The sequence below is a fragment of the Piliocolobus tephrosceles genome, chromosome 8 (assembly GCF_002776525.5).
Source record: "Piliocolobus tephrosceles isolate RC106 chromosome 8, ASM277652v3, whole genome shotgun sequence".
NCBI lineage: Eukaryota > Metazoa > Chordata > Mammalia > Primates > Cercopithecidae > Piliocolobus > Piliocolobus tephrosceles.
In genome coordinates this window covers 95,560,670-95,584,892 of record NC_045441.1, presented here as the reverse complement: position 1 = coordinate 95,584,892, position 24,223 = coordinate 95,560,670, and the positions used below count along the sequence as shown (strand labels likewise).

General features: G+C 41.7%; 1 protein-coding gene and 1 pseudogene across 1 annotated transcript in view; one reads left to right on the top strand and one right to left on the bottom strand.

The window, feature by feature from the left end:
- The window catches only part of FBXL13 (F-box and leucine rich repeat protein 13), a 277,980-nt gene that overhangs the window by 196,248 nt on the left and 57,509 nt on the right, over positions 1-24,223 (top strand). The window contains exons 13-17 of the mRNA XM_023192514.2: positions 2,139-2,237; positions 2,767-2,884; positions 2,986-3,148; positions 13,089-13,208; positions 13,946-14,072. Of these exons, the coding sequence (XP_023048282.2) occupies positions 2,139-2,237; positions 2,767-2,884; positions 2,986-3,148; positions 13,089-13,208; positions 13,946-14,072 (627 nt within the window). The remainder of the gene's footprint in view (positions 1-2,138; positions 2,238-2,766; positions 2,885-2,985; positions 3,149-13,088; positions 13,209-13,945; positions 14,073-24,223) is intronic.
- Positions 3,820-4,283, bottom strand: LOC111526681 (annotated as a pseudogene).

Below are 24,223 nucleotides of genomic sequence, written 5' to 3'. Positions count from 1 at the left end.
CCCTAACTTTTGGCTAGTCCTTTCTGAATAGGTGGAGGCTTTGATGACAGAACTTTGGAAGTCACCTTTAGTGAGAGGTGGCACACATTAAGTCTCCAAAGGTCTCCCTAGAGGTCCATTGTAGCTCTGCTCCTCATTCTCCCTGTCATACTCTTCTGGAGATGACACTTCAGGGGAGTTCCCCTTATGTCTGCTTCTGGGTAGCATCTCAATTTCCCTTTACTGAATCTGAACACAATCTGGTTTCCCATCTGTTACAGGAAATACAGTCTAAATAAGAAGTTATCTTAAGGTAATTCATGATAGGCAAATATTTTGATCTTTGAATCAATCATTATTTCAGACACTTTCTGCCACTGCTCATTCTATTAATGTGGATAATGATAGTTGAAAAGAAAGAAATCGGTACTACAAAGCTACAGTAATCAAAACAGTGTGGCACTGGCATAAGGATAGGCATATAGAACAATGGAGTAGAACTGACAGTCCAGAAATAAATCTATACGTTTATGGTCAATTGATTTTTGAAAAGGGTGCTGAGACCATTCAATGGGGAAAAGAATACTTTCTTCAGCAACTGGTGTTGGGGCAACTGTATATCCACATGAAAAAAAAGTGAAGTTGGACCCCTACCTCACACTATTTATAAAAATTAATACAAAATGGTCCATAACCTAAATATAGGAGTCAAAATAATAAACCCTTTTGAATAAAAAATAGGAGGTAAATCTTCATGACCTTGGAATTAGCAATACATTCTTAAATATGACACCAAAAGCATGAACAACAAAAGAAAAAATAGATAAACTGAACTTCATCAAACTTAAAAGTGTTTATGCATCAAAGTACATGATTTTAAAAATGAGAAGACAACCTACAGAATGGAAGATAATTTCAAATCATACATCTAATAAGGACTTTGTATCCAGAATATATAAAGAATTCTTACAACTCAACAACAAAAAGACAAACAACCCAACAACAACAACAAAAATAGGCAGATAACTTGAGTAGACATTTTCCCAAGGAAGATACACAAATGGCTAGCAAGTACATGAAAAGATACTCATCTCATTACTCATTAAGGGGATGCAAATGAAAATCACAGTGGGGTACCACATCAAGCCTACAAAGAAATTTATTTTAATGGGAAATAAATGTTGGTGATATGGAGAAACTGGAGCACTTACAGATTTCTGGTGGGTAGGTAAAATGGTGCAGCCCCTATAGAAAACATTTTGCTGGTTCCTTAAAAATTAAGCATAGAATTACCATATGACCCAGCAATTCTCCTCCTAAATATATACCCAAAAGAACTGAAACCTGATATTCAAACAAATAGATGTACATGCATGTAGGTATTCAAAATATCCAAAAGATGGAAACAATCCAAATACCCATTAACAGATTAATGGATTTTTAAAATGTAGTTTTTCCATTGAATAGGATATTATTCAGTCATGAAAAGGATTGAGGTGTTCATGCATGCTACAATGTGCATGAACCTCAAAAACATTATACTAAGTGAAAGAAGCCAGGAACAAAAGGCCACATATTGTATAATTCCATTTATATGAAATATTCAGAATAGGTAAATTTGTAGAAACAGAATACCGATTAATGATGCCAGGGGCCAGGAGGCAAGGAGTATAGGCAGCAATTGCTTAATGGGTACAGGGTTTCCTTTTGGATGATGAAAATGTTTTGGAACTACGTATAGGTGCTGGTTGCACAAAATTATGAATGATTAAATAACTTACGTCAGTGGTTAATTTTTTTTAGTTAAAAAAAATTTTTTTTAAGACTCAGGATCTTTCTGTGTTGCCTCAGGCTTCCCTTGAACTCCTGGCTGAGGTGATCCTCCTATCTCAGCCTCCCAAGTTGCTGAGACTATAGGCATGCGCTGCTGCGTCTGGCTTACATGGCTTATTTTTATGTTATATAAATTTCACCTCAATAAAAAATTAAATAATAAAAAAATCAAGTTTAGATTCTTTCTTTCCCTCTTGTGTCTGCCATATTTTATGGTTAATTTTAAAACATAGTAACAAAATTATGATGTATCTTTGGTTATTACTCCCTTGGGTTTTTATCATGCTAATGCATTCTCCCTTTATTTTCTACTTTGTACAATTCAGATTTCAGTCCAAGGCTTCAGGTACATTGCAAACAGCTGCACTGGAATTACACATCTTACCATTAATGACATGCCAACTCTGATGGACAACTGTGTAAAAGTAGGTATTTGGAAAGTACCTTTTCTTTTCTGTCTCATAAGATAGGTATATGTTCTAATGACTTGAATTACTGAAAAATATGAATGGACTTTTCATTTTAGTTTTTTTTTAATAGTAATAAAATCATTTAAAAGTTTCCACACATGCACATACCCTTGAAAACATTTGAATCCTTAAATATCCTAAGAAACCTTGTTTCACAGTTAGGATTTTTTTTAGTGATGTTATAGCCTAAGCATAAACTTTGAGTTCAGTTCTCCATGCTAAGCTGCCAAATGTAGTAATTTTTTTCAGTAGTCCATTTCTCATGTTTTCCCATACTCTTAGTATATGATTTAATTCTGATTCTTCCACATTACTCAAATGTAAGTGTATTAAAATGTATTTAAAAATCCAGTTTTCTTTGAAATTAGGAAAATTAATAGTTAACATGTCTGTCTCTAATATATTGAAGGAAAAAATGACTTTATTAGCTTGCTAAACCTGTTCTGTACCCTTGATTAATTTAATCGTTTTTTTTCTTCTGAAGGCTTTAGTTGAAAAGTGCTCTCGTATTACATCGCTGGTTTTCACTGGTGCACCGCATATCTCCGATTGTACTTTCAAAGCTCTTTCTACTTGTAAACTCAGAAAGATCCGATTCGAAGGTCTGTTATATTAAAAATGTGGTTCAGCATTATCATTTACTTTTACTCTTGTGGGATTATAAATACAATACTTGTCTTTTCTTCTGTTTTTTTACAAACAGGAAATAAAAGGGTTACTGATGCATCCTTCAAATATATAGACAAGAATTATCCAAATCTCAGTCACATTTATATGGCTGACTGCAAGGGAATAACAGACAGCAGCCTCAGATCTCTTTCACCTTTGAGGCAACTGACTGTGTTGAATCTGGCAAATTGTGTAAGGTAATGAGTTATTCAGTAATATATTCAAGAAATGTTGATTATCTAGTATGTGCCGGGTCCTCTCCTACGGAACTTACGGTTCGTGGGGTAAACATGAAAGTCAGGAGTCCAAGTGTTAAAGTAGAGGTAAGTGCAGAGTTCTGTGGTTATAAGAAAGAGGGCTCCCAACCCAGGTTGATTATATGGGGTGTAGGGAGAGCTTGGGATATGAGGAATTATGGACCCTTGTAAAATTAAGGAAACTCACAGGAATACTTACAGGCTACCTTTCCTAATGAGGGTTTCCATAGCTAGTTCAGTTAACATGATCTTTTCCCATATGGACTTTCTGACTTGCTTATGAAGAACCAATCTCACTGAAGATTTTTCCTCTTGGGTACTGATTAGATTTTTCGTCTGTGTAGAATTTCTGACAAATGGACAGAGGGTGGATTCTTACTGAAATTCTTTCTTTCTTTTTTTTTTTTTTTATAGCACAACTTATATATTTCAAATGGACAAAAAATTAGTATCATTTACAGTATCTTAAGATAAATTTCCTTTGAATGGGAGCTTCCTTTCCAGTACTTTGAGGTCTACAAGACATATCTAGAAAATTTACTACTGTGGAAAATGAAGACTGCTTAAATTGAATGGGGGGGAAGGGGAAGGGCCTGTGGTTTTTCTTTTTGATTAATTGCTGTAACACTGTCCTTCAGGCGGCTGAGGGAGTTTCATATTTTCTTTAGACATCATTAGGCACCGAAGCTCTTGCAGGACAACTTTGATGCTATATGAATTCTGCCGTTTTGCTAGCACTGATATGGCTCTTGGGTCCACCACTCCATTAGAACTATTTACTCCATTCATATTAATTTTTGTTACAAATCTTACAAAGGGGGGTGCTTCTGGGTATTTAGGTCCACATTCTATTTTAAGGCTGTATATTTGGTTTTCATAAATTGTTCTTGGAGGCCCAATTATCATGCCTGTCCATCTTGTAAGTGTCATGTCTTCGTCATCTTCTAGACCCCAGCTAACTGTGCCATCTCCTACTCCTTTCTGGCCTTCTTCGAGTTCTTCCAACAGTCGGAAATTGCGAGGGACTTTTACTCCCGAGCCTGTGGTGGCTGCCATCTTGCGTCGCTGTTGCTTGAAGGCCGGCCCCTGAAATTCTTTCTTTAGCTGGTCCACTATTGGACTACTCTCTTGCTATTCTCGGGAGCAACTTCTGTTTTTTTTTGTTTTGTTTTGTTTTGTTTTGTTTTGTTTGAGACAGAGTCTCGCTCTGTTGCCCAGGCTGGAGGGCAGTGGCATGATCTCAGCTCACTGTAACCTCCGACTCCTGTGCTGAAGTGATTCTCCAGCCTCAGGCTCCTGAGTAGCTGAGATTATAGGTGTGTGCCACCCCACCTGACTAATTTTTATATTTTTAGTAGAGAGAAGGTTTTACCATTTTGGCCAGGCTCGTCTGGAATTCCTGACCTCAAGTGATCCACCTGCCTCAGGCTCCCAAAGTGCTGGGAATACAGGTGTGAGCCACCGCACCCGGCCAAGTATCAAGAGGTTTCTTGCTGAAACCCCTTCCCCAGTGGGTAGCTCAGCCTCTTACCTATGTAGGATTCTTATAATCTTATAGGACCAGATAATAACAAAATAGCATTTGATGCACGAAATAGTACTTGAGCCACATTGAAGGTGGCTAATATTTGGGAAAGCACAAGTCAGCATAATAAGCTACACAGAATCTTTTATTTATTTATTTTTATTTTTTAGAGACAGAGTCTTACTCTGTTGCCCAGGCTGAAGTACAGTTGCACAGTTACTGTAACCTTGAACTCCTGGGCTCAAGTGATCCTCCTGCCTCAGCCTCCCAAGTAGCTAGAACTACAAGGCACACTTCATCATATCCAGCTAATTTTAAAATTTTTCTAGAGACAGGGTCTCACTATGCCCAGGCAGGTCTTAAACTCCTGGCTTCAAGTGATCCTTCCACCTGGGCCTCCCGAAATGCTGGGATTATAGGCATAAGCCACTGCACTGGCCCACTACACAGAATCTCAACCTATGTTGCCTATTATTAAAATGGGAAGGCAGCATGGGTCATTGGGAGCTGGAGGAAATATAAGGGTTTGGAATGGAAAAAACCTGGATTAGGAAATGAGGGCTCCAGCGAAGGGCCAGTGAAGAATTAAATCCTTCTGCCAACAGCCATGTGAGTGAGCCTGGAAGCAGACCCTACAGCCCCAGTCAAACCTTCAGATGACTGAAGCTCCAGCTGGCATCTTGACTGCACACTCATGAGAGACCCTGAGCTAGAACTACTCTAGTTCACTTCCAAATCCCTGAGATCCAGAAACAGGGAGATAATAAATACTTGCCATTTAAGCCACAAAGTTTGGATCAATTTGTTACATTTAATAATAACGGTGAGATGCACACACACAGACACACACACACTACATACACAAGTGTGTGTATCAATTAATTCTATCTGTATGAATATGTGAAATAAAACTGAATTTCATTATTGTATTTCACACAGGCTTCTGCAGGTTATTTAATCTTTTTTTTTTTTTTTGAGATAGAGTCTCACTCTGTCACCCAGGCTGGAGTGCAGTGCCATGATCTTGGCTCACTGCAACCTCTGCCTTCCAGGTTCAAGCGATTCTCCTGCCTCAGCCTCCCAAGTAGACAGGCACCCACCATCATCCCTGGCTAATTTTTGTATTTTTGTAGAGACAGGGTTTCAACATGTTGGCCAGGCTGGTCTTGAACTCCTGACCTCAGGTGACCCACCTGCTTTGGAAAGTGCTGGGATTACAGGTGTGAGCCACTGTGCTTTGCCTAATAAATCTTAAATGGAAGTTTTCTGCCTCCAGAAGTAGAGGTGACAAGACACTTCAAGGGGCTCTGCCAAAAATAGTTCAGATCCTTGATTAAATATATTTTCAATATATTGCTGAGCTCACAAAGAGTAAGAGAAATATCCAGTAGCCCTGAATCCCCTGATTCTTTTCTACTCTCTCAATGAACAAATTCACTGAGATGAATAGTGAATAACCAGCAAACATAAAAGGTTGAGCAGCTCTGAACACAAATGTTATGACAACAGTTGCCTTTGAGAGAATCAGCTCTGAGCAACACTCAAAGTAGGGAAGCAGAACCTGAGACTTCTGCAGAGTTTGTACCTCTTTAAGGGGGACAGAGTCATCTCAGGTAGGTAGTTCCTGAGCTCCTGGAAGAAGTTAGCACAAAGCTTTTCAGGCTAGAGATTAAGATCAAATAAATAGGTACTCAAAGTCAAAGATTGCCAAAATGCACAAAGATACAAGTCACCATGAAAAAGAGTCAACAGAAACAGCAAAATATATTTGACCTTCAGGTAATTCAGATACAGGAATTGTCAGACAATTAAGTAGCCATGTATGAAATGTTCGAAGAAATAAAAAATGGAATCAGAAATATGAGCAGATAACCATACATGATAAAACAATTAGATTTATCTGGGGAAAATCCCTAACTTTTAGAAACAAATGATGTAATATAGTTATTGAAATAAACAATGGATTGCTCATCAGCAGATTAGAACTCACAGAGGAGAGAAGTATAGAGCTGGAAGATCATTCTGAAGAAATGACAACAGAGGGAGGATGAAAAAATATATAGGGTAAAAAGATAAAGCTTAGTATTGTAAAGGTAAACTGAGGCTGGAGCTGAACTGGGAACAAAGACACAAGGCAAATGACAGTGAGAATAGCCTTTATTAGGACTCATGGGCGAGGTTCCTCGGTCCAAAGGTGCGGGCCGAGGAAGTCGCGCTGAGGGAGGAGGGTAGGGGCTTTTTATACCCCAAGAGGTAGGGAAGCTGGTTGTGCAAACAGGGCCTGGGGGGTCTTGAAACTACTAGGGCAGGAGTTGAGTAAGGGTCATGAGGAAGGGGTCTTTGGAAACTTAACCGAAACTGCTGTTTATGAACTTGTGGAATGCAGGTGAGCTGCAGGTCATGGGGGAGTGTGGTTGCCCAGCCGGAACTCTGACGCATGTAAGTCTGTGGGTGTGTACAAGGGTGAAGGGAGTCTTTAATAAAAGGCCTGCTATGCTGGGTAACGCCGCCATGTTGGGTCTAGATTCCTGCCTAACATTCCGACCTCTTTCTAATAAGAAAATGGGGCGACGTGTTCATCTGGCTGCTTCCTGCTGGTATGGGTCGTCATGGGGTTCTTCAGAGGTCAGAACTCAGGTATAGGGGTGGAGCAGCATCTGATTGAAAGTGACCTGGGAGACTTCTTTCATGCAATCCTGGATGAAGCAGAGGACACAGGGAGCTATGAGTAGCAAGAAGCCAATGATTAGTAAGGGGCTTAGAAAGGATAGGACTTAACCGGCCACAGACGACTGCCACCACCTAAGTGAGGGCAGGTTGATCTGAGGTTTTTCTGATGGAGTCTTTCCTGAATCTTTTCTAGAGTGAGGAGATTGGTTTCTACTAGTCCTGACTCATTGATGTAGTGTTCGGCCAGGAAGGGGAAAGGAGGGGGTTAGGTTAGAGGAGTTAAAAGGGCTGGGTAAGGGTACCGCAACCAGTGGGGGCTTATTCTATCTGCTGTGAGGCTTTTTGTAGTGGGTGTGAGGAGTATGCCTAAGTAGGTTGACAGAAGGGCTGCAAAGTTGAGCCTTAGCCAGGGTAACCTGATAACCTCGGTTGCCTAAAAAATTTAAAAGTGTAGCAGTATGTGCAAGGGAGCACTTGTAGGAAGGACTACATAGTAATAAGTCATCGACATACTGCAATAGTGTGCTGTGGGTCAGGGGACAGAGGACAACATCCTGTGCCAGTGCCTGTCCGAAAAAATGGGGGCTATCACAGAACCTTTGAGGCAAAACTGTCCAAGTCAGCTGGGAAGAAATATGAGTATCTGGATCTTCCAATGTAAAAGCAAACAGAAAGTGGCAGTCTGGGTGTAGAGGGCTGGTAAAGAAGGCATCCTTCAGGTCAAGGACAGTGAAATGGGTGGTGTCAGGGGGAATGCATGAGAGGAGTGTATCTGGATTAGGAACAACTGGAAAGGTAGGGACTACTGCCTCATTGATGAGGTGAGGAGTATTGCATGGTGAGTTGGCGGGAACTAGAACGTGCTGTCGGAGCAGGCATGTAATGATAGGTTTTAATCCCTGTTGATGTTCAAGGGAGATAGGGAACTGGGGTCTAGAGGGAAACTTGGAAGGGTCTTTTAGCCGGATGCGGACCGGAGTATGGTGCTGGGCAGTGATTGGGGTGGAGGTGTCCCACACCTTAGGGTTAATGGGGACTGGAACCAGAAGTGGGGGGTCAGCCTGGTGGGGTTTGTCAGGTGAGAGAAGGGGGAAGAGGAATGCGAGGTGTGGGGAGGGGTTGGGTCAGAAGTGAACTGAGGCCCCTAGCTTGGAGAGGAGGTCTCGCCCTAACAAGGGGACTGGGCACGAAGGAATGATAAGAAATGAGTGTGAGAAGAGGGAGCCATCCAGGTGGCAAGACAGGGGAGGAGTCTGGCAGTAGGTGGAGGGAGTGGTGTCAATTACCATGACTGTGACAGTGGAGGGGTGGCTGGGGCCACTGAAGGAAGGCAAAACAGAGTAGGTAGCCCCCGTGTCCATAAGGAAGGATATGGACTTACCCGCTACCTGGAGCATGACCCTGGGCTCGGCGAGAGTGAGAAGGGTCCCCAAGTCTGGGCCTCTTCAATCTTCATCAAGGAGCCGGAAGGAGCCTCCAATACCTGGAGGAGGGTCGTCATGTGGAGGCGCAGCGACCGTCCTTAGGTTGGGGCAGTCTGACCTCCAGTGGCCCATCTGCTGACAGTTTGGACAGGGGTGAGTTGGCTCCTTTGGGTTAGGGCACTGCCTGGCCCAGTGGCCGTCATTGCCGCACTTGAAGCAGGCACCAGGTGCTCGGGGAGTACCTCCTTTCTGGGAGCTCCTGGAGCCGGCCGGCTTCAGGGCTGCTACCAAGGCCTAGGTTTGGAGTTGTACCTTCTGTTTTAGCCTGGCCTGTCATTGGGCCTCAGCTGCTTCCTCCCTGAAGTTGTAGACCTTGAAGGCCAGTTTGACTAAATCCTGGATGGGAGTTTGAGGGCCTTCCTCTTCCTTTTTAAATTTTTTTGGATATCAGGAGCCGACTGAGAAATGAAATATGAGGCCAAGACTATTCCTCCTGCGGGGGAGGCAGGGTCAAGGCATGTGTACTGAATAAGTGCCTCAGTCAGCTGGTTAAGAAAAACGGCCAGATTTTCATCTGTGCCATGGACTACTTCCTTTAATTTGTTAAAGTTGACTGATTGTTAGAGGCTGCCTGCATGCCGGCAAGAAGGCACTGAACCATCATGTCTCGGCGGCAGCAGCCTGCCTGCCCTACCTGGTAGTCCCAGTCGGGCTCAGCCAAGGGCACTGCCTCGGTGCCGACTGACATGGCAGGGTCAGTTAAATGAACCTGGTTAGCGTGCTGCCTGGCTGCCACTAGGATGCGTTCCTGCTCCTCAGGAGACAGGGTTGAGGTCATAACGACACGGAGGTCATGCCAGGTGAGATCATATGCCTGGCATAGATACCTGAACTCTTTGATATAACGAGTAGGATTGGCCGAAAAGGAGCCTGCACGCTCCTCAACCTTAGACAACTCTACCAATGAAAACGGCACATGGACCCAGACTACTCCTTTGGCACCTGCCACCTCTCGTAAGGGACACAGGTCGGTCCTGGACCGAGTATGGGCTGAGACAAGCAAGGAAGGGGAGGAGGTGGAGGTAGGAGAGGCAGGATCTGTTGGGTTTGGTGGGGACACAGAAGGGGTAGAGGGAAGGGGTGGCGCCGAAGAGGATGGGGACAACGAGGGGTTAGGGTAAGGAGGGGGTTGAGTGGGGGGACCGAAGAGGAGGCAGGGAAAGAGTGTCAGGAGGCTCGGAGAAGGAGGAAGAGTTGTCCTTCTCCTTGGCTGAGGGAGTAGATTTCGTGAGCAGGACCTGGGCCAATGAACATCGGGCACAGAGGTCTGGGCGAGAATGCAAGTCCTAGAAGGCCTGAACATAGGGTATCTCGGACTATTTGCCTAGTCTCTTACAGAAGTTGGTCAGATCTGTGAGAATGTTAAAGTCTAGAGTGCCTTCTGCAGGCCACTGAGACTGATTATCCAATTTATATTGTGGCTATGCTATTGTGCAGAAGAAAATGAGCCACTTTCGTTTTATGTCTTGGCTGAGACTTAAAGTCTGGAGATTTGCCAAGAGGCACCCCAGAGGAGATTTTCAGTTTGATTTGGACTGGGTAGTTCCTATGGTCTCAAGGCGGGCAGTCCAGAGGCAATGGGAGCGTCCTGTCACTGCCATGTGGAGTGCGGGGTACGGTGGCTTCCAGGGAGGTTGGACGTCTCCTAGTCCCCGGTGCCGAGGTCACAGCTGACCAGAGAGAGCCTCTGACATGGCCATGCGTTTCGGACAGGGACTCCCGGAGGGAGCCTTCAGGACAGGGGAGAACTTCCCCAGCAGTGATTGAATTGAGTCTTAAATTTGGTGAGACGACTCCAGGCTTGAGGAGGGGATCCTGGCTCGGGGAGAGGAGAGCCTGCCCGACCTAGCAGGGGTCTGGGGAGGGTTCTCCTCCTGGGTTTCGGCACCAAATGTAAAGGTAAACTGAGGCTGGAGCCGAACCAGGAACGAAGACACAAGGCAAATGGCAGTGAGAATAGCCTTTATTAGGACTCATGGGCGAGGTTCCTCAGTCCAAAGGTGCGGGCTGAGGAAGTTGTGCTGAGGGAGGAGGGTAGGGGCTTTTTATAGCCCGAGAGGTAGTGAAGCTGGTTGTGCAAACAGGGCCTGGGGGGTCTTGAAACTACTAGGGCGGGAGTTGAGTAAAAGTCATGAGGAAGGGGTCTTTGGAAACTTAACCGAAACTACTGTTTACGAACTTGTGGAATGCAGGTGAGCTGCAGGTCATGGGGGAGTGTGGTTGCCCAGCCGGAACTCTGACGCATGTAAGTCTGTGGGTGTGTACAAGGATGAAGGGAGTCTTTAACAAAAGGCCTGCTACGCCAGGTAACGCCACCATGTTGGGTTTAGATTCCTGCCTAACAAGTATCAGAGTTTTAAGGTTTTAAAATGTATATATAAGAGTTAGATCTAAAATAGTAAGTTGGAGAGTTAAAAGAATATATGTTTTTTTCAAACATACATCAATCCTTTAAAAAATTAACCATGAACAAAGTTTAAAAGCAAGTTCCAGCAACTTTCAAACTATTTTTATCAACAAATGGTATTCTCTCACTACAAAGCAATTAACTCAGGAATCAGCAACAAAAAGATAAATTAAAAATACATATTTAAAAGAATTTAAAAGTAAAAATCCTAAGGTGTCAGAATCACCTGAAGAGCTGAATAAAACTATAGACGCCCACCGGGCGCAGTGGCTCACGCCTGTAGTCCTAGCACTTTGGGAAGCCCAGGCGGGCGGATCATGAGGTCAGGAGATCGAGACCATTCTGGCCAACATGGTGAAACCCCATCTCTACTAAAAATACAAAAAATTAGCCAGGCATGGTGGCAGGCGCCTATAGTCCCAGCTGCTCAGGAGGCTGAAGCAGGAGAATGGTGTGAACCCGGGAGGCGGAGCTTGTAGTGAGCCGAGATCGCACCACTGCACTCCAGCCTGGGTGACAGAGCGAGACTTGGTCTCAAAAACAAACAAACAAAAGACAAACAAAAACTATAGTTTCCCAAGCCCCACTGCAGAGCTATTGAGTCTGAATCTTTAGGGTTGAAACCCCAGCTTGTGTATTTAAAAAAAAACAAAAAAAACAAAAAACCCCCAGCATGGATCCTTTGGTACACACCCAGGTTTGGCCCTAACTACATTAACCAATTAATTTGTATCATTACCTCAATAATCTTTTCCATTGACTTTTAATCCTTTCTTGACTATGATATGAATTTCTACACACACACACCCTTAACTGCTTTCCTAGATGCTGGCACACTCCCCCTCTTACAGGTGGAAGATGGGTTGATGGGCACAGCAGGCATCCACCTACTATGGCTCATTCAGCTAAAACAGGGTATCTTTTGTCTTTACTGCTCAGTTCTTTGCAAATCTGAACCAACAGGGGGTGTAATGGATGTCAGCAATCAGCATGTTTTGTTCCCAATGTTCTTCCCATCTGTATGCCCACCTGTAGAGCTGTTGTGAAACTGCCTCTTAGGATTGCTTTGGTGGAAACTCCTGTCCTGCTTTATTTCCTGAAATGCTTCCTAGAAGGATCTGGTGGTTCTCAAAAGGAATTAGAAATGAAGATCCCAATGGAAGACAGGGAACTGATGGGCCAAACGAACATCCAGCCATTTATAAAGCAAGATCAACATGGTAGGGGTATGGCACTGACACACAGAAGTTTCTGATTAGGACAGTGTGGGAAGGCTGAGGTCAAGGTCTTCTTCCAGCATCAGGTTTTCTCTGATTCAGAAGGAAAGAAGCCAAAGGGCTCATGTTGGGTTTCCTGTCTAGTAAATTGACCTTGTGTTTAGTGAAAACTTCTCCAGAATCCTGGCAGTAGTTTGACTGTTAGTCTTGGTTCTCACTCTCTTAAGTTTTGATCTTTTTCTTTTGCAGGAAATGGTATCAGGGACTACTTAACTTGATCACATTTTAACGCAAGAGAAAAAGATCTTGAGGGCCATCTGTCTTATTAAAAATTATGAACAAAGGAACAGAAATAACATTTTGATTAATACTTCTCCCATTCCACTCATTTCTACTTTTTTATTACATTAAAATCTATATAATCAAATTTAGTTTTAAAATATTGACAAAATACCAGTATATAGATATTACCTTGGTATTTTGGAACTATATTGGGTATGGTAGCTATTACTTTAATACTATTCTATATGTTTATATATAGAACCACATGTAAAGTTTTTCTCACTCTTTCCTACAGAATTGGTGATATGGGGCTAAAGCAATTTCTTGATGGTCCTGCAAGCATAAGGATAAGAGAGCTAAATTTAAGCAACTGCGTGCAGCTAAGCGATGCCTCTGTTATCAAACTATCTGAGCGGTATGATAAAACAGTCTTTTACATCATATCATTAGTAATTGTATATTTGATAATAGGAGAAATGAGACACCTAAAAGCAAAGATTCCATGACATTGAGGGGAACATCAGAGATGCCCAGAAGCTGGTTAAATATTCAGTGAAACCATATGAAAGACATATGAAGTCACAGATTGGACCAATTTTTAAATTATATTATTATATTTAAATTACATCTGAGATGGAGTCATTCCTGAAATAATGAATATCTAGATATGAGTGGCTGTACTTTTTCAAGGAGATTATCTCTTAATCTACTTTTTCAAGGAGATTATCTTTACTCCAGCATTTTCCAAGGGGTGTTCTGGCTGGTTACTTTATTCTTGACTCCCCTCTTGTCAGAGGTCTTGTACAATTCCTGTAGCACACTTGTAAGGGATAAGTAGGGATCTTAACTTGCACTTTTAGAGGTCATTCATTGTGGTCCTTACATGATAGTTTTTATATGTATGTGATATATTTTTTCCTTGTTAGAAGTTGCAATATGAAACTAAATTACAGAAAGTCATATAATAATCTGCCCTTTCATCCAACTTTGTAATGTCAAATTACTTTTTACTTTTAGTCTTACTTTTATTTTGAGTAAAGGAAAATCCTTGCTTCAATACCATTTGTTTTCCCAAGACAGTTTTTATATGAGGAAATTGCTTACTGACAATATGATTGACAGCTAAAATTAATTCATACTACTTTCTTTTAGCTGCCCTAATTTAAACTACTTGAGTTTACGAAATTGTGACCATTTGACGGCCCAAGGAATTGGATATATTGTAAACATCTTTTCCTTGGTATCAATAGATCTCTCTGGAACAGACATCTCTAATGAGGTAAAAAAAATTCAAAACAGTATAATGACTTTTGTTTTCTATAATACAATTATTTGCTATTTTGTAAACAATGGAGATAACAATGATATGTTTTATTTCTTATCCTATTATGAAAGTGAAGTTTACGGATATTGTTTCTAGAAAGGTGATAAAAAAATTTCTTTGTGATTCAACAGTCATGTTTCTCTGTTTAAAAAATAGCAAAAATATAGTATTTGGAGGAAAGTCATGACAGATCAGAGTATGTCATGATAATTTGAGATTTGTTTCATTATAGAAGTTTTGGAGATAATATATGTTAGATGGCTTAACTACATGTTTCTTACAGATTGCACATTTTATAAGACTGCCTGAATGCCTTGAGATCTAAGTTTTTAGTTCAAGACTGTAAGTCTAGAAATGGCCTCAACAAATCTACAAAAGGATATATTTTAGGGAATTCATTTTCTGCAAGCTGCTGATTGTATTCATCAGGGTTGAGTCTCAGGCCATATCCATCTTATCCCTCTGGGACTGCCCCATTTACTAATCAAAAGGAGGATAACCCTGAGAGATTTGTCATGTTTCTGAAAGAACTAAATGGGCTATAGTTAGATTAAGGAATATATGGACTTCTCTTGAAAATCATGCATTTGGAGGGAGATAGGAAGACAATATCTTATATCTTATATCCTTCCTATATAGGAGGGATAGCCCCAGTGTATCCTTTAACATGAACTGTTTCTCTCCGCTTCTCACTACATTGCAGACATCTGTGTTATGTGTTCATCCTTCGTCAACATTCAGTGGGGTGTTTTAAATGAAGGACTAGATCTGTTCATTGGTCTAGGTTCTTTCCTTTCTTTATCTATGAATGAACTTGGATTCAGCCTCCTTTCTGCTAGATGATCTCCTCTTCCCTTCCATATCATCCATGAGTGATATGAGACTGTGGGTAGGGAGCAGTATCATGGAGTCAACTCATTATGGCAGAATCAGTGTCTGGTCTTCTCAGTGTTGTCTTCTGTCCAAGCTGGAATTCACTGAGATGTACGAGGGCCCATTTGGTGTTTAGTTTCCTGTCCAGGTGGACCCCGGATGTCTCTTCCTTGTTCCAACTCCAAGGCCCCTTCAAGTCTTCAGGCTTCCCTGTCATGTCTGCCTTGCTCTGGGCTCCTCTGGGTTTCTCTGAGTCATGGAGATACTGTGAGGCTGTCTTAGGTCCACAGTCCTAGACACCTGCTGGAGACATTTCTTGCTCCCGCATCATGGATGTTTTTGCCCCCAAACCCATGACTCACCCTCCCCTTGCTCTGCTACATGGTGACTCACACAAGTCAGCTGGATTCCAGAGTAGGGTTGGTGCTTGTGAGACATTTGTGAGTGATTAAGGGGCCAGCAGAAGGGATATTCCAGGGTTTTCCTCTACTTTTCTTTGCATCATCATCATCAGCTGCATTTCCTTAGTGGTGTACTCCCCTCTGAACCACAGGCCTGCTATGGTTCCAGCTTCCCTGAATGACCTTGACCTCTGGGCTTCTATAACATCATATCTTCCCATTGTCCTTCCAGCATAGGGACAGTAGTGGCTTCCCACTGCTGCTAAGTTCTAGATTTTGTCACTGTCCCATTTGGCTTCTCAGTTTCTCTACCACCTATATAGCCACTCCCCCATTAAAATTAAATCTCAGTTTTGAATGCTCAGGGTTGTTTCTCCTTTTCCCATTGACTCTGAACTGATGCAATGACGAACACAGGAACACTCTGTCTTACTGCTTTTATGAACACTCCTGGGAAAGGTGGAATGGGTTCCCATCTACTTAGGCCCCCAAGCCTACCTGGGGGTTCCAACTTTTTCTCTAGCTGGATAGAGACTGAGAAGGTCTAGAACAGACCCCCATGTGGTGAATTTCTCAGCATTTGCTTCCCTCTGGCTCTCCCCTCCCATCCCCTCCTCTTTTCCCCTCTCCTCTCCTTTCCTCCTCTCCCTTCTTGTCTTCTTCCCCTCCACCTCCTCTCTCCCCTCTTCTCATATTTGCTCCTCTCCTTTTGACATAGATTATTTTCCTAATCTGGGGGTGGAAAAGAATGTTCCAGCCGATTACATGGTTTTGAAAAATGTTATGCTCCAAGTCTTTCAGGGCTTGGGCTTTTGAAGCTTAAAGGCTCAGGATTTTTCTCCTGTGTTCTTTTGTAAGAACCTTTTCCTGACACATAGGAGTAGAATGGCCAGCTGTTGTCTGAAGGGTCACAGAGTGACAAGAAGTAGAGAATCAAAGCACATTATAAAACACATCAAAATATGATTCCCCCACAGCACTTACCACAAGGCTGAAGTGCCTGGGGAATATTTGTTGACTGAATGGAGTAAAGGTTAAAATGCTTATTTAGTTTTTAGCATTTGGGGAAAGCTCAGGTTTTATTTTTAAAGACTGTATATTAAAATTGTATCTACAGAGAACAAGTTGAAAACTTAGGAATATAAGCCAGGCACAATGGCTCATGCCTGTAATCCCAGCACTTTGGGAGACTGAGGCAGGCAGGTCACTTGAACCCAAGAGTTTGAGACCAGCCTGGGTAACATGATGAAACCCCATCTCTACAAAACATACAAAAATTATCCGGGTGTGGTGATGCGCACCTACAGACCCAGCTACTCAGGAGGCTGAGAGGTGGGAGTATGGCTTGAGCCCAGGAGGTCAAGGCTAGCGAGCTGTGATTGTACCAGTGCACTCCAGCCTGGGAAACCTGGGCAACAGAGTAAGATCCTGTCTCAAGAAAACAAAAAACAAAAAACTTCGGAGTAAAGCTTTGAGTTCTAGTCTCTATTTTTATTTTCTTCTGAAGCATATATGTAATTTAAGAGAATTGTAAATGGATATCTATGGGGAATTATACTAATTGTTTTCTACTAAAAGATTGAAAAATAAGTCTTCTGTTGTTATCTTTCATCAAGTCAGTTAAACTCTGATCTAAAAAGCAAATGATTGACAATTACAGTGCTACAACAGCTGAGGAAGCTAACCTCAAACAGTCAAATTAAAATGAGTCAGCCCGGATGTCAACTTGGGCAGCTAAACACCAGCCTGATTGATTATAGGTCTGAGTAAGTGCAAATTTGACTACAGACATAACATTCAGGATTTAAACTGGAATGTTACAGATACCCAGCAAAGATCAAATGTGACCAGTTGTGCCATTTGGGGGAAATTTTCCCATGTTTTCTAATAATTGTGTTCATTCTCAATTCTTAATGGTGAATTTTCAGTTAGAATCACACTACTCATTTAGTTAACAAGTATTTACTCTGACTACATTGTGCTCAGTGCTGAGAATACTGGAATGAACAAAACAGCCATGATTCCTCCTCCTAGTACTTATATTCTAGTGGGAAGACAGGAGTGGGGCAAGTGTTTACAAAGTATGATGAGTGTGGGAAACAGAGAGGGGAAACCTAACCTGGCTCAGAGAACTTCTTTTCCCAGAGAAGAAAGGATGTTCTGTGAGCCAGAGAAGCAGCCTGCACAAAGGCATAGAGGTTTAAAAGTGTGAGACATCAAGAAACCCACACATTTGGGTATGGCCTGAGAAGTATGGTGAGAGATGATGTTTGAGAGGTAGACAGGGGTCAGGTCATTGAGGGTCCAGAGGCCACATTAAGGAATTTGATCTCTGCTCTTTGGGCTGTGGAAGGACATTCAGTATTGTCAGAACAGTAGCATGGTCAGATTTTTATTCTGAAAAGGTCACTTCTATCTGCTAGACAGATATGGGAATCATAGATGCATAGTGACCAATTATAAAGCAGTCATCCAGGTGAAAAGTTATGAACGCCTGTGTTAGGGAGAGGGCAGTAAGCATGTAGCAAAGTCAGCACAGTTGGGAGACACTGAGGAAGAAGAAACAATGAGATAGAGCTCAACTGAATGTGAGGATAAAGAAGAGAGGGAGCGAATCAAGGATGGCACCGGAGTTTTGGCTTGAGCATCTGCATAAAGGATGGTGTGCCTTCCTCAGCTGTGTCCCTTACACAGTCAGGGAGCAGGTTTGCTGCAGGTTGGGAAAATGAACATGTTTAGTTTAATTCACTTGCAGGACAGCTTTATAGAGATGTAGCTCAGGAAACTAATTGAAATTCACACCTCAAAAGTAGAAGAGCTTTTTGGGGTTGGAGAGGCTAAAGGGACATTGTGTTCTGAACAATCATGAAAACTCAAGAAGAAGTGGATCAGCAAAGACAAAAATCCAGACATTTAGAAATCCAGAAAGATGTTTATTGGAGAGAACTAACTTAAATGGGGGAAGCAAAGAGGAGAACACAGTTATTTCAAGATTTATTTTCATATAATAATCTTATTCTCCTCAGTTATTCCTTTTGTGGAAAATAGTGAATCATTTATTGTATCATCCATGAATAAAAGTTGTTTAGGAAGTTACCTACCAAGTACATATTAGGGAAAGAGGAAATATGTCAATTTGTCTCTTCTTATATAATTAGGATAGGGTTCTAAGTGGGAGACATAGCTTACTAATGTGATAATATCTTAAGGTATCTTTAGAAATCTTTAATCTCCTACAGCTTTTCAAAATATTCACTTAAATGGGCTATTACTCATTCCCTTCCTGCTCCAGAGGATTATTTGAATATGAGGTTATATCTCCATATATGTGGGAAAATATTTCCTGCTACTTAATCAGATTATCATTTACTAAAGACCACAGGATCCATGGTGAGGGCAGTTCAGTCTGTTACTTAAGTTGCCTTAGTCACCACCATATTTGTTGTTCAAAGGAAAAGTGAGTCAGAGCAGTCTCCCAGACAGTGTGCTTAGACAGTGGTTTAAGAACACTCTTTTATTTGCTTGATTTTCAAAAATTTTTATTATGAGTACAAGATCTTCAGTGCCTGTTATGTAGGCAATCTCCTGCAGTTCCCTCACTAGAATATCAGATCCATGAAGACTGAAACTTTGTTTTGTTTACTGCTGTTTTCCCAGAACCCTGGGAAGTAGTAGACACTTGATCAATGCTCATTGAATGAAGGAAAAAAATGCTAGGCTCTAGGATTAACAAATGTGAGTAAGACCTATTTTCTGCAGCCCAGTTTGGAAGGGTGGGTGTGGGCAATTTAGATATGATGGGGCAGGCATAGTGATAGAGGTGAGGAGAGGAAAGGATCTCTTAATTCAGCCTGCCCAACACAGAAGCATGTGAATGTATCCTTGTTCAAGGAACTTGATGTAGCTTAGTCCTGCTAGAATGCACTATATAAAAAAGAGATATCATAGAGGGAATTTCATGCTCTGTCAAGGAGATTGGACTTGCACTAATGGGTGATGTGTAGGGGAGTCATAGTCATAGTCAGCCTTCCATTTTAGGTAGATTATAGATTATTTGGGTTGTTCTCTGGGGGACAGACTGAAGAGGAGAAGGACTGGGGGCAGGGAGGCAAGTAGGAGGTATTTTAGTAGTTAAAGGAAGAGATGAGGAGTTCTTGAACTAGGTCAGAGGCTTGAACAAGCATGGAAAGGACATATTAAAGAATGTTTAGTAGCTAAAACTGAAATAACTTGGTGATTGATTATTGTGGAAAATGAGGACCTGGGTGGAGGGATGGGAAGACAAGAATTGACTTAAAAGTTCTGGCTTTGGAATAAAAAATTTAAAAATTGGCCAGGTGTGGTGGCTCACACCTGTAATCCTAGCATTTTGGGAGGCTGAGGTGGGCAGATCACTTGATCTCAAGAGTTCAAGACCAGCTTGGCCAACATGACAAAACCCCATCTCTACAAAAATACAGAAAAAAAAAAAATTAGACAGGCATGGTGGCAGGCTCCTGTAGTGCCAGCTACCTGGAGGTCTGAGGTGGGAGGATCACTTGAGTCCAAGAGGTCAAGGTTGCAGCAAGCTGAGATTGTACCACTGCACTCCAGCCTGGGTGACAGTGAGACCCTGTCTTAAAAAAAAAAAAAATTAAAAAATATTTTTTTAAATCTGGCTTTGGGTGGATGGAGGTCCTACCTCTAAAAAGATAGGTAATATAAGAGAAGTAACAAGTTTTGAGGGAAAGATGGTTTTAGTTTTATCAGACTGAGTTCGAATCTGGGGGATATTCAGGCCAAAGGAGTGGGAGAGAAATGATTACCAGACCTGCAGATGGGGGAGTCACTCTCACGGAGGTGTGAATATGGCCAAGATCCTCAAGGACAGCGTAGGGGCATGAGGAGAAATGTACTCCCAGGAAGAACGTAGCAGAACACCAGTGTTTAGGGAGTGGAAAGAAGAAGATAAATCCATGAAGGAGACTAAAGAAAGAAGGTCAAAAAGATTGTAAGAGAACCAGGTGATGTAGTCAAGTGTGGAGTGTAATGGGAATAACAACAGTGTCTAATAAAACCAAGAAATTAAATCAGGGAAAGACAAAAATTAAAGAAAGAAAAATTTTTTTTAGAGACAGGGTCTCACTCTGCCCCCCAGGCTAGAATGCAGTGGCACCATCAAAGCTTACTGCAGCCTTGACCTCCTAGGCTGAAGCATGGGACTATAGGCAAGTGCCGCCACACCCAGCTATGACCAAAATTTGAAGGAATATTTACTATTAATTAAAGAAACCTCTGTCTACCACTCCAGGACCACCTCATGCCCCTGCTCGGCTCATTTCCTTTCCCTCAGCCCCACTGCTCTCATTTAGCTCCTCAAGCCGAATCCCTTCCTACCTCAGGACCTTTCTGTATGTTACACCTCCTGCCTGAGTCTGCGACTTCTTCCGTTCTTCATGTGCCTGGGTAGGGGCAGATGCTAAGCAAGTAATCACTGATGATAATGACAACAAAGCATCTTGACATAAGTTAATAGTGCCAGTTTTTACATTTATGACATTATTTTTTCTATTATAAATATTGGTCATGTTGTCCATAATTATCAGAAAATCACACTTCTCAATCTAGATCATTTCAAGGCAGTATCAATGGGTTTGTATTACAGATTCATTCTTTAAGAAAACATAAATCATATGGTGGTGTCAATGTCTCTAGATTTTTAAAAAATAAGTAAGTGTCGTTTAGTTCCTAATATGTTGTATATTATCTCTGCCACATTACAGCATAGTTCCCTAGGGGAGTGTTACCTATTACTATTATTACAGTAATAATGGGTCTTAAATTACTGACAGCATACAGATTATTTTCAAATTGAATTGCAAAAAGAGGAACTCTAATTGAATATTGGCATGCTGTTTCCATGTTAGTTTTAATTGTATGTGTTATAAGGCTATCTAGTTTCAGCTATTTCTAGCCAAAACATCTATTACTAAATACTATACTAAAATAGAAAGAAGCCAATGTGAGAACTTTAATAGTCATTGGTAGAGTCTAATCATTTCTTATAACTGCCCATCTGCCTCCTCTCCATCCCCACTGCCCCGGCTTAGTTCAAGCACTATTTCTCGTATCACCTTTGCTGCAGGGTTAGCTTCCAGCATGCAAATCTCAGTCTGTCTATAAAAACAGACACACAGACCAGTGAAACAGAATAGAGAAACCAGAAGTAAGCCCACACATTTATAGAGAGCTGATTTTTGAAAAAGGCACCAACAACACACATTGGGGAAAGAACATTCTCTTTAATAAATGGTGCTAGAAAACCTGGATAGCTACATGCAGAAGAATGGAACTAGATTCCCATCTCTCACCATATACAAAAATCAACTCAAAATGCATTAAGGACTTAAATGTAAGAGCCAGAAATATGAAACTATTTGAATAAAGAATAGACGAAACACTTCAGGACATTGGTTTGGGCAAAGATTTTTTTGGATGATACCTCAAAAACACAGGCAACAAAAGAAAAAAAAATAGAAGAATGGTATTATGTCAACCTAAAGAGCTTCTGTACAGCAAAGGAAACAGTCAGCAGAGTGAAGAGACCACCTGTGGAATGGGAGAAAATGTTTACAAACTATGCTTATCTGACAAGGGTTCAATATCCAGAATATACAAGGAACTCAAATAACTCAGTAGCAGAAAAACAAATAATCTGATGGGCAAAAGACCTGAATAGGCATTTATCAAAAGAAGACATACATGTGTACGGCCAACAGGTACATGAAGACAAACTCAACATCATTAACACCAGGGAACTGCAAATGAAAACTGCAGTGAGTTGTCGCCTCATGCCAGTTAGAATGGCTATTATCAAAAAGCAAAAAGTAACAAATGCAGGCGAGGATATGCAGAAAGGGGAACTCTTACAGACTGTTGATCGAAATTACAATTAGTACAGCCATTGTGGAAACATTATTGAGGTCCCTCAAAAAATTAATAATAGAACTATCATATGATCCGGCAATCCCACTACTTGGTATATATCCAGAGGAAATGAAATCAAGCCAGGCACAGAGGCTCATGCCTGCAATGCCAGCACTTTGGGAGGCCGAGGCAGGCAGATCACTTGAGGCCGGGAGTTCAAGACTAGCCTGGCCAACATGGCGAAACTTTGTCTTTACTAAAAATACAAAAATTAGCTGGACATGGTGGTGCATACCTGTGATCTCAGCTACTTGGGAGGCTGAAGCACGAGAACTGCCTGAACCCAGGAGGTAGAGGTTGCAGTGAGCCATTGAAGCACTGCACTCCAGCCTGAGTGACAGAGTGAGACTATCTCAAAAACAAAACAAAACAACAACAAAAAACCCACAAAGGAATTTAAATCAGTATGTCAAAGAGACATATGCACTCCCATGTGCACTGCAGCCAATACATACAATCAGCCTAAGTGTCCATCAATGGATGAATGGATTAAAAAATGTGATATATATATGCACAATAGAATACTATTCAGCCCAAAAAGCGTGAAATCTTTTCATTTGTGACAACATGGATGAGCCTAAAGGACATTGTGTTAAATGAAATAATCCAAGCACAGAAAGACAAATATCTCATGATCTCACTCATATGCGGAATCTAAAAAAGGGGATCTCACAGAAGTAGAGAGGAGAATAGTGGTTACCAGAGGCTGGGGGAGGGAGTGGTGAGTGTCTCACGTGTCCGTGTGAAGAGATCACCAACAGGCTTTGTGTGAGCAACATGGCTGTTTATTTCACCTGGGTGCAGGCGGGCTGAGTCCGTAAAAGGAGTCAGCAAAGTGTGGTGGGATTATCACTGGTTCTTATAGGTTTTGGGATAGGTGGTGAAGTTAAGAGCAATGTTTTGGGGGCAGGGGATGAAGCTCACCAAGTACATTCTCAAGGGTGGGGAGAATTACAAAGAAACTTCTTAAGGGCAGGGGAGATTACAAAGTACATTGATCAGTTAAGGTGGAGCAGAAACAAATCACAATGGTGGAACGTCATCAGTTAAGCTATTTTCACTTTTTTTGTGGATCTTCAGTTGCTTCAGGCCATCTGGATGTATACGTGCAAGTCACTGGGGATATGATGGCTTAGCTTGGGCTCAGAGGCCTGACAGTGGGGGAGATGAGGAGAGGTTGGTCAATAGGTACAAAGTTACAGTGAGACAGGAGGAATAAGTTCTGGTGTTCTATCACACGGTAGGGTGACTGTAGTTAACAATAATGTATTATTGTATATTTCAAAGTAGCTAGAAGAAAGGATTCTAAATGTGCTCACCACAAAGAAATAAATGATCAATGAGGTGACAGATATGCTAATTACTCTGATTTGATCATTACACAATGTCTACATGTGTTGAAACATCACACTGTATCCCATAAATAGGCACAATTATTTTGTGTCAGTAAAAAGCAAAGCTTAAAAAATAGCTAGCTGGGCGTGGTGGCTCACACCTGTAATCCCAGCACTTTGGGAGGCCGAGGCAGGTGGATCATGAGATCAGGAGATCGAGACCATCCTGACTAACACGGTGAAACCCCATCTCTACTAAAAATACAAAAGAAAATTAGCCAGGTGTGGTGGCGGGTGCCTGTAGTCCCAGCTACAGGAGGCTGAGGCAGGAGAGTGGCGTGAACCTGGGAGGCGGAGCTTGCAGTGATCTGAGATCGCACCACTGCACTCCAGCCTGTTCGACACAGCGGGACTCTGTCTCAAAAAAAAAAAAATTATATCTGTCTATCTATCTATCTATGTATCTATGTATGTATGTATGTATGTATCTATCTATCTATCTATCTATCTATCTATCTATCTATCTATCTAT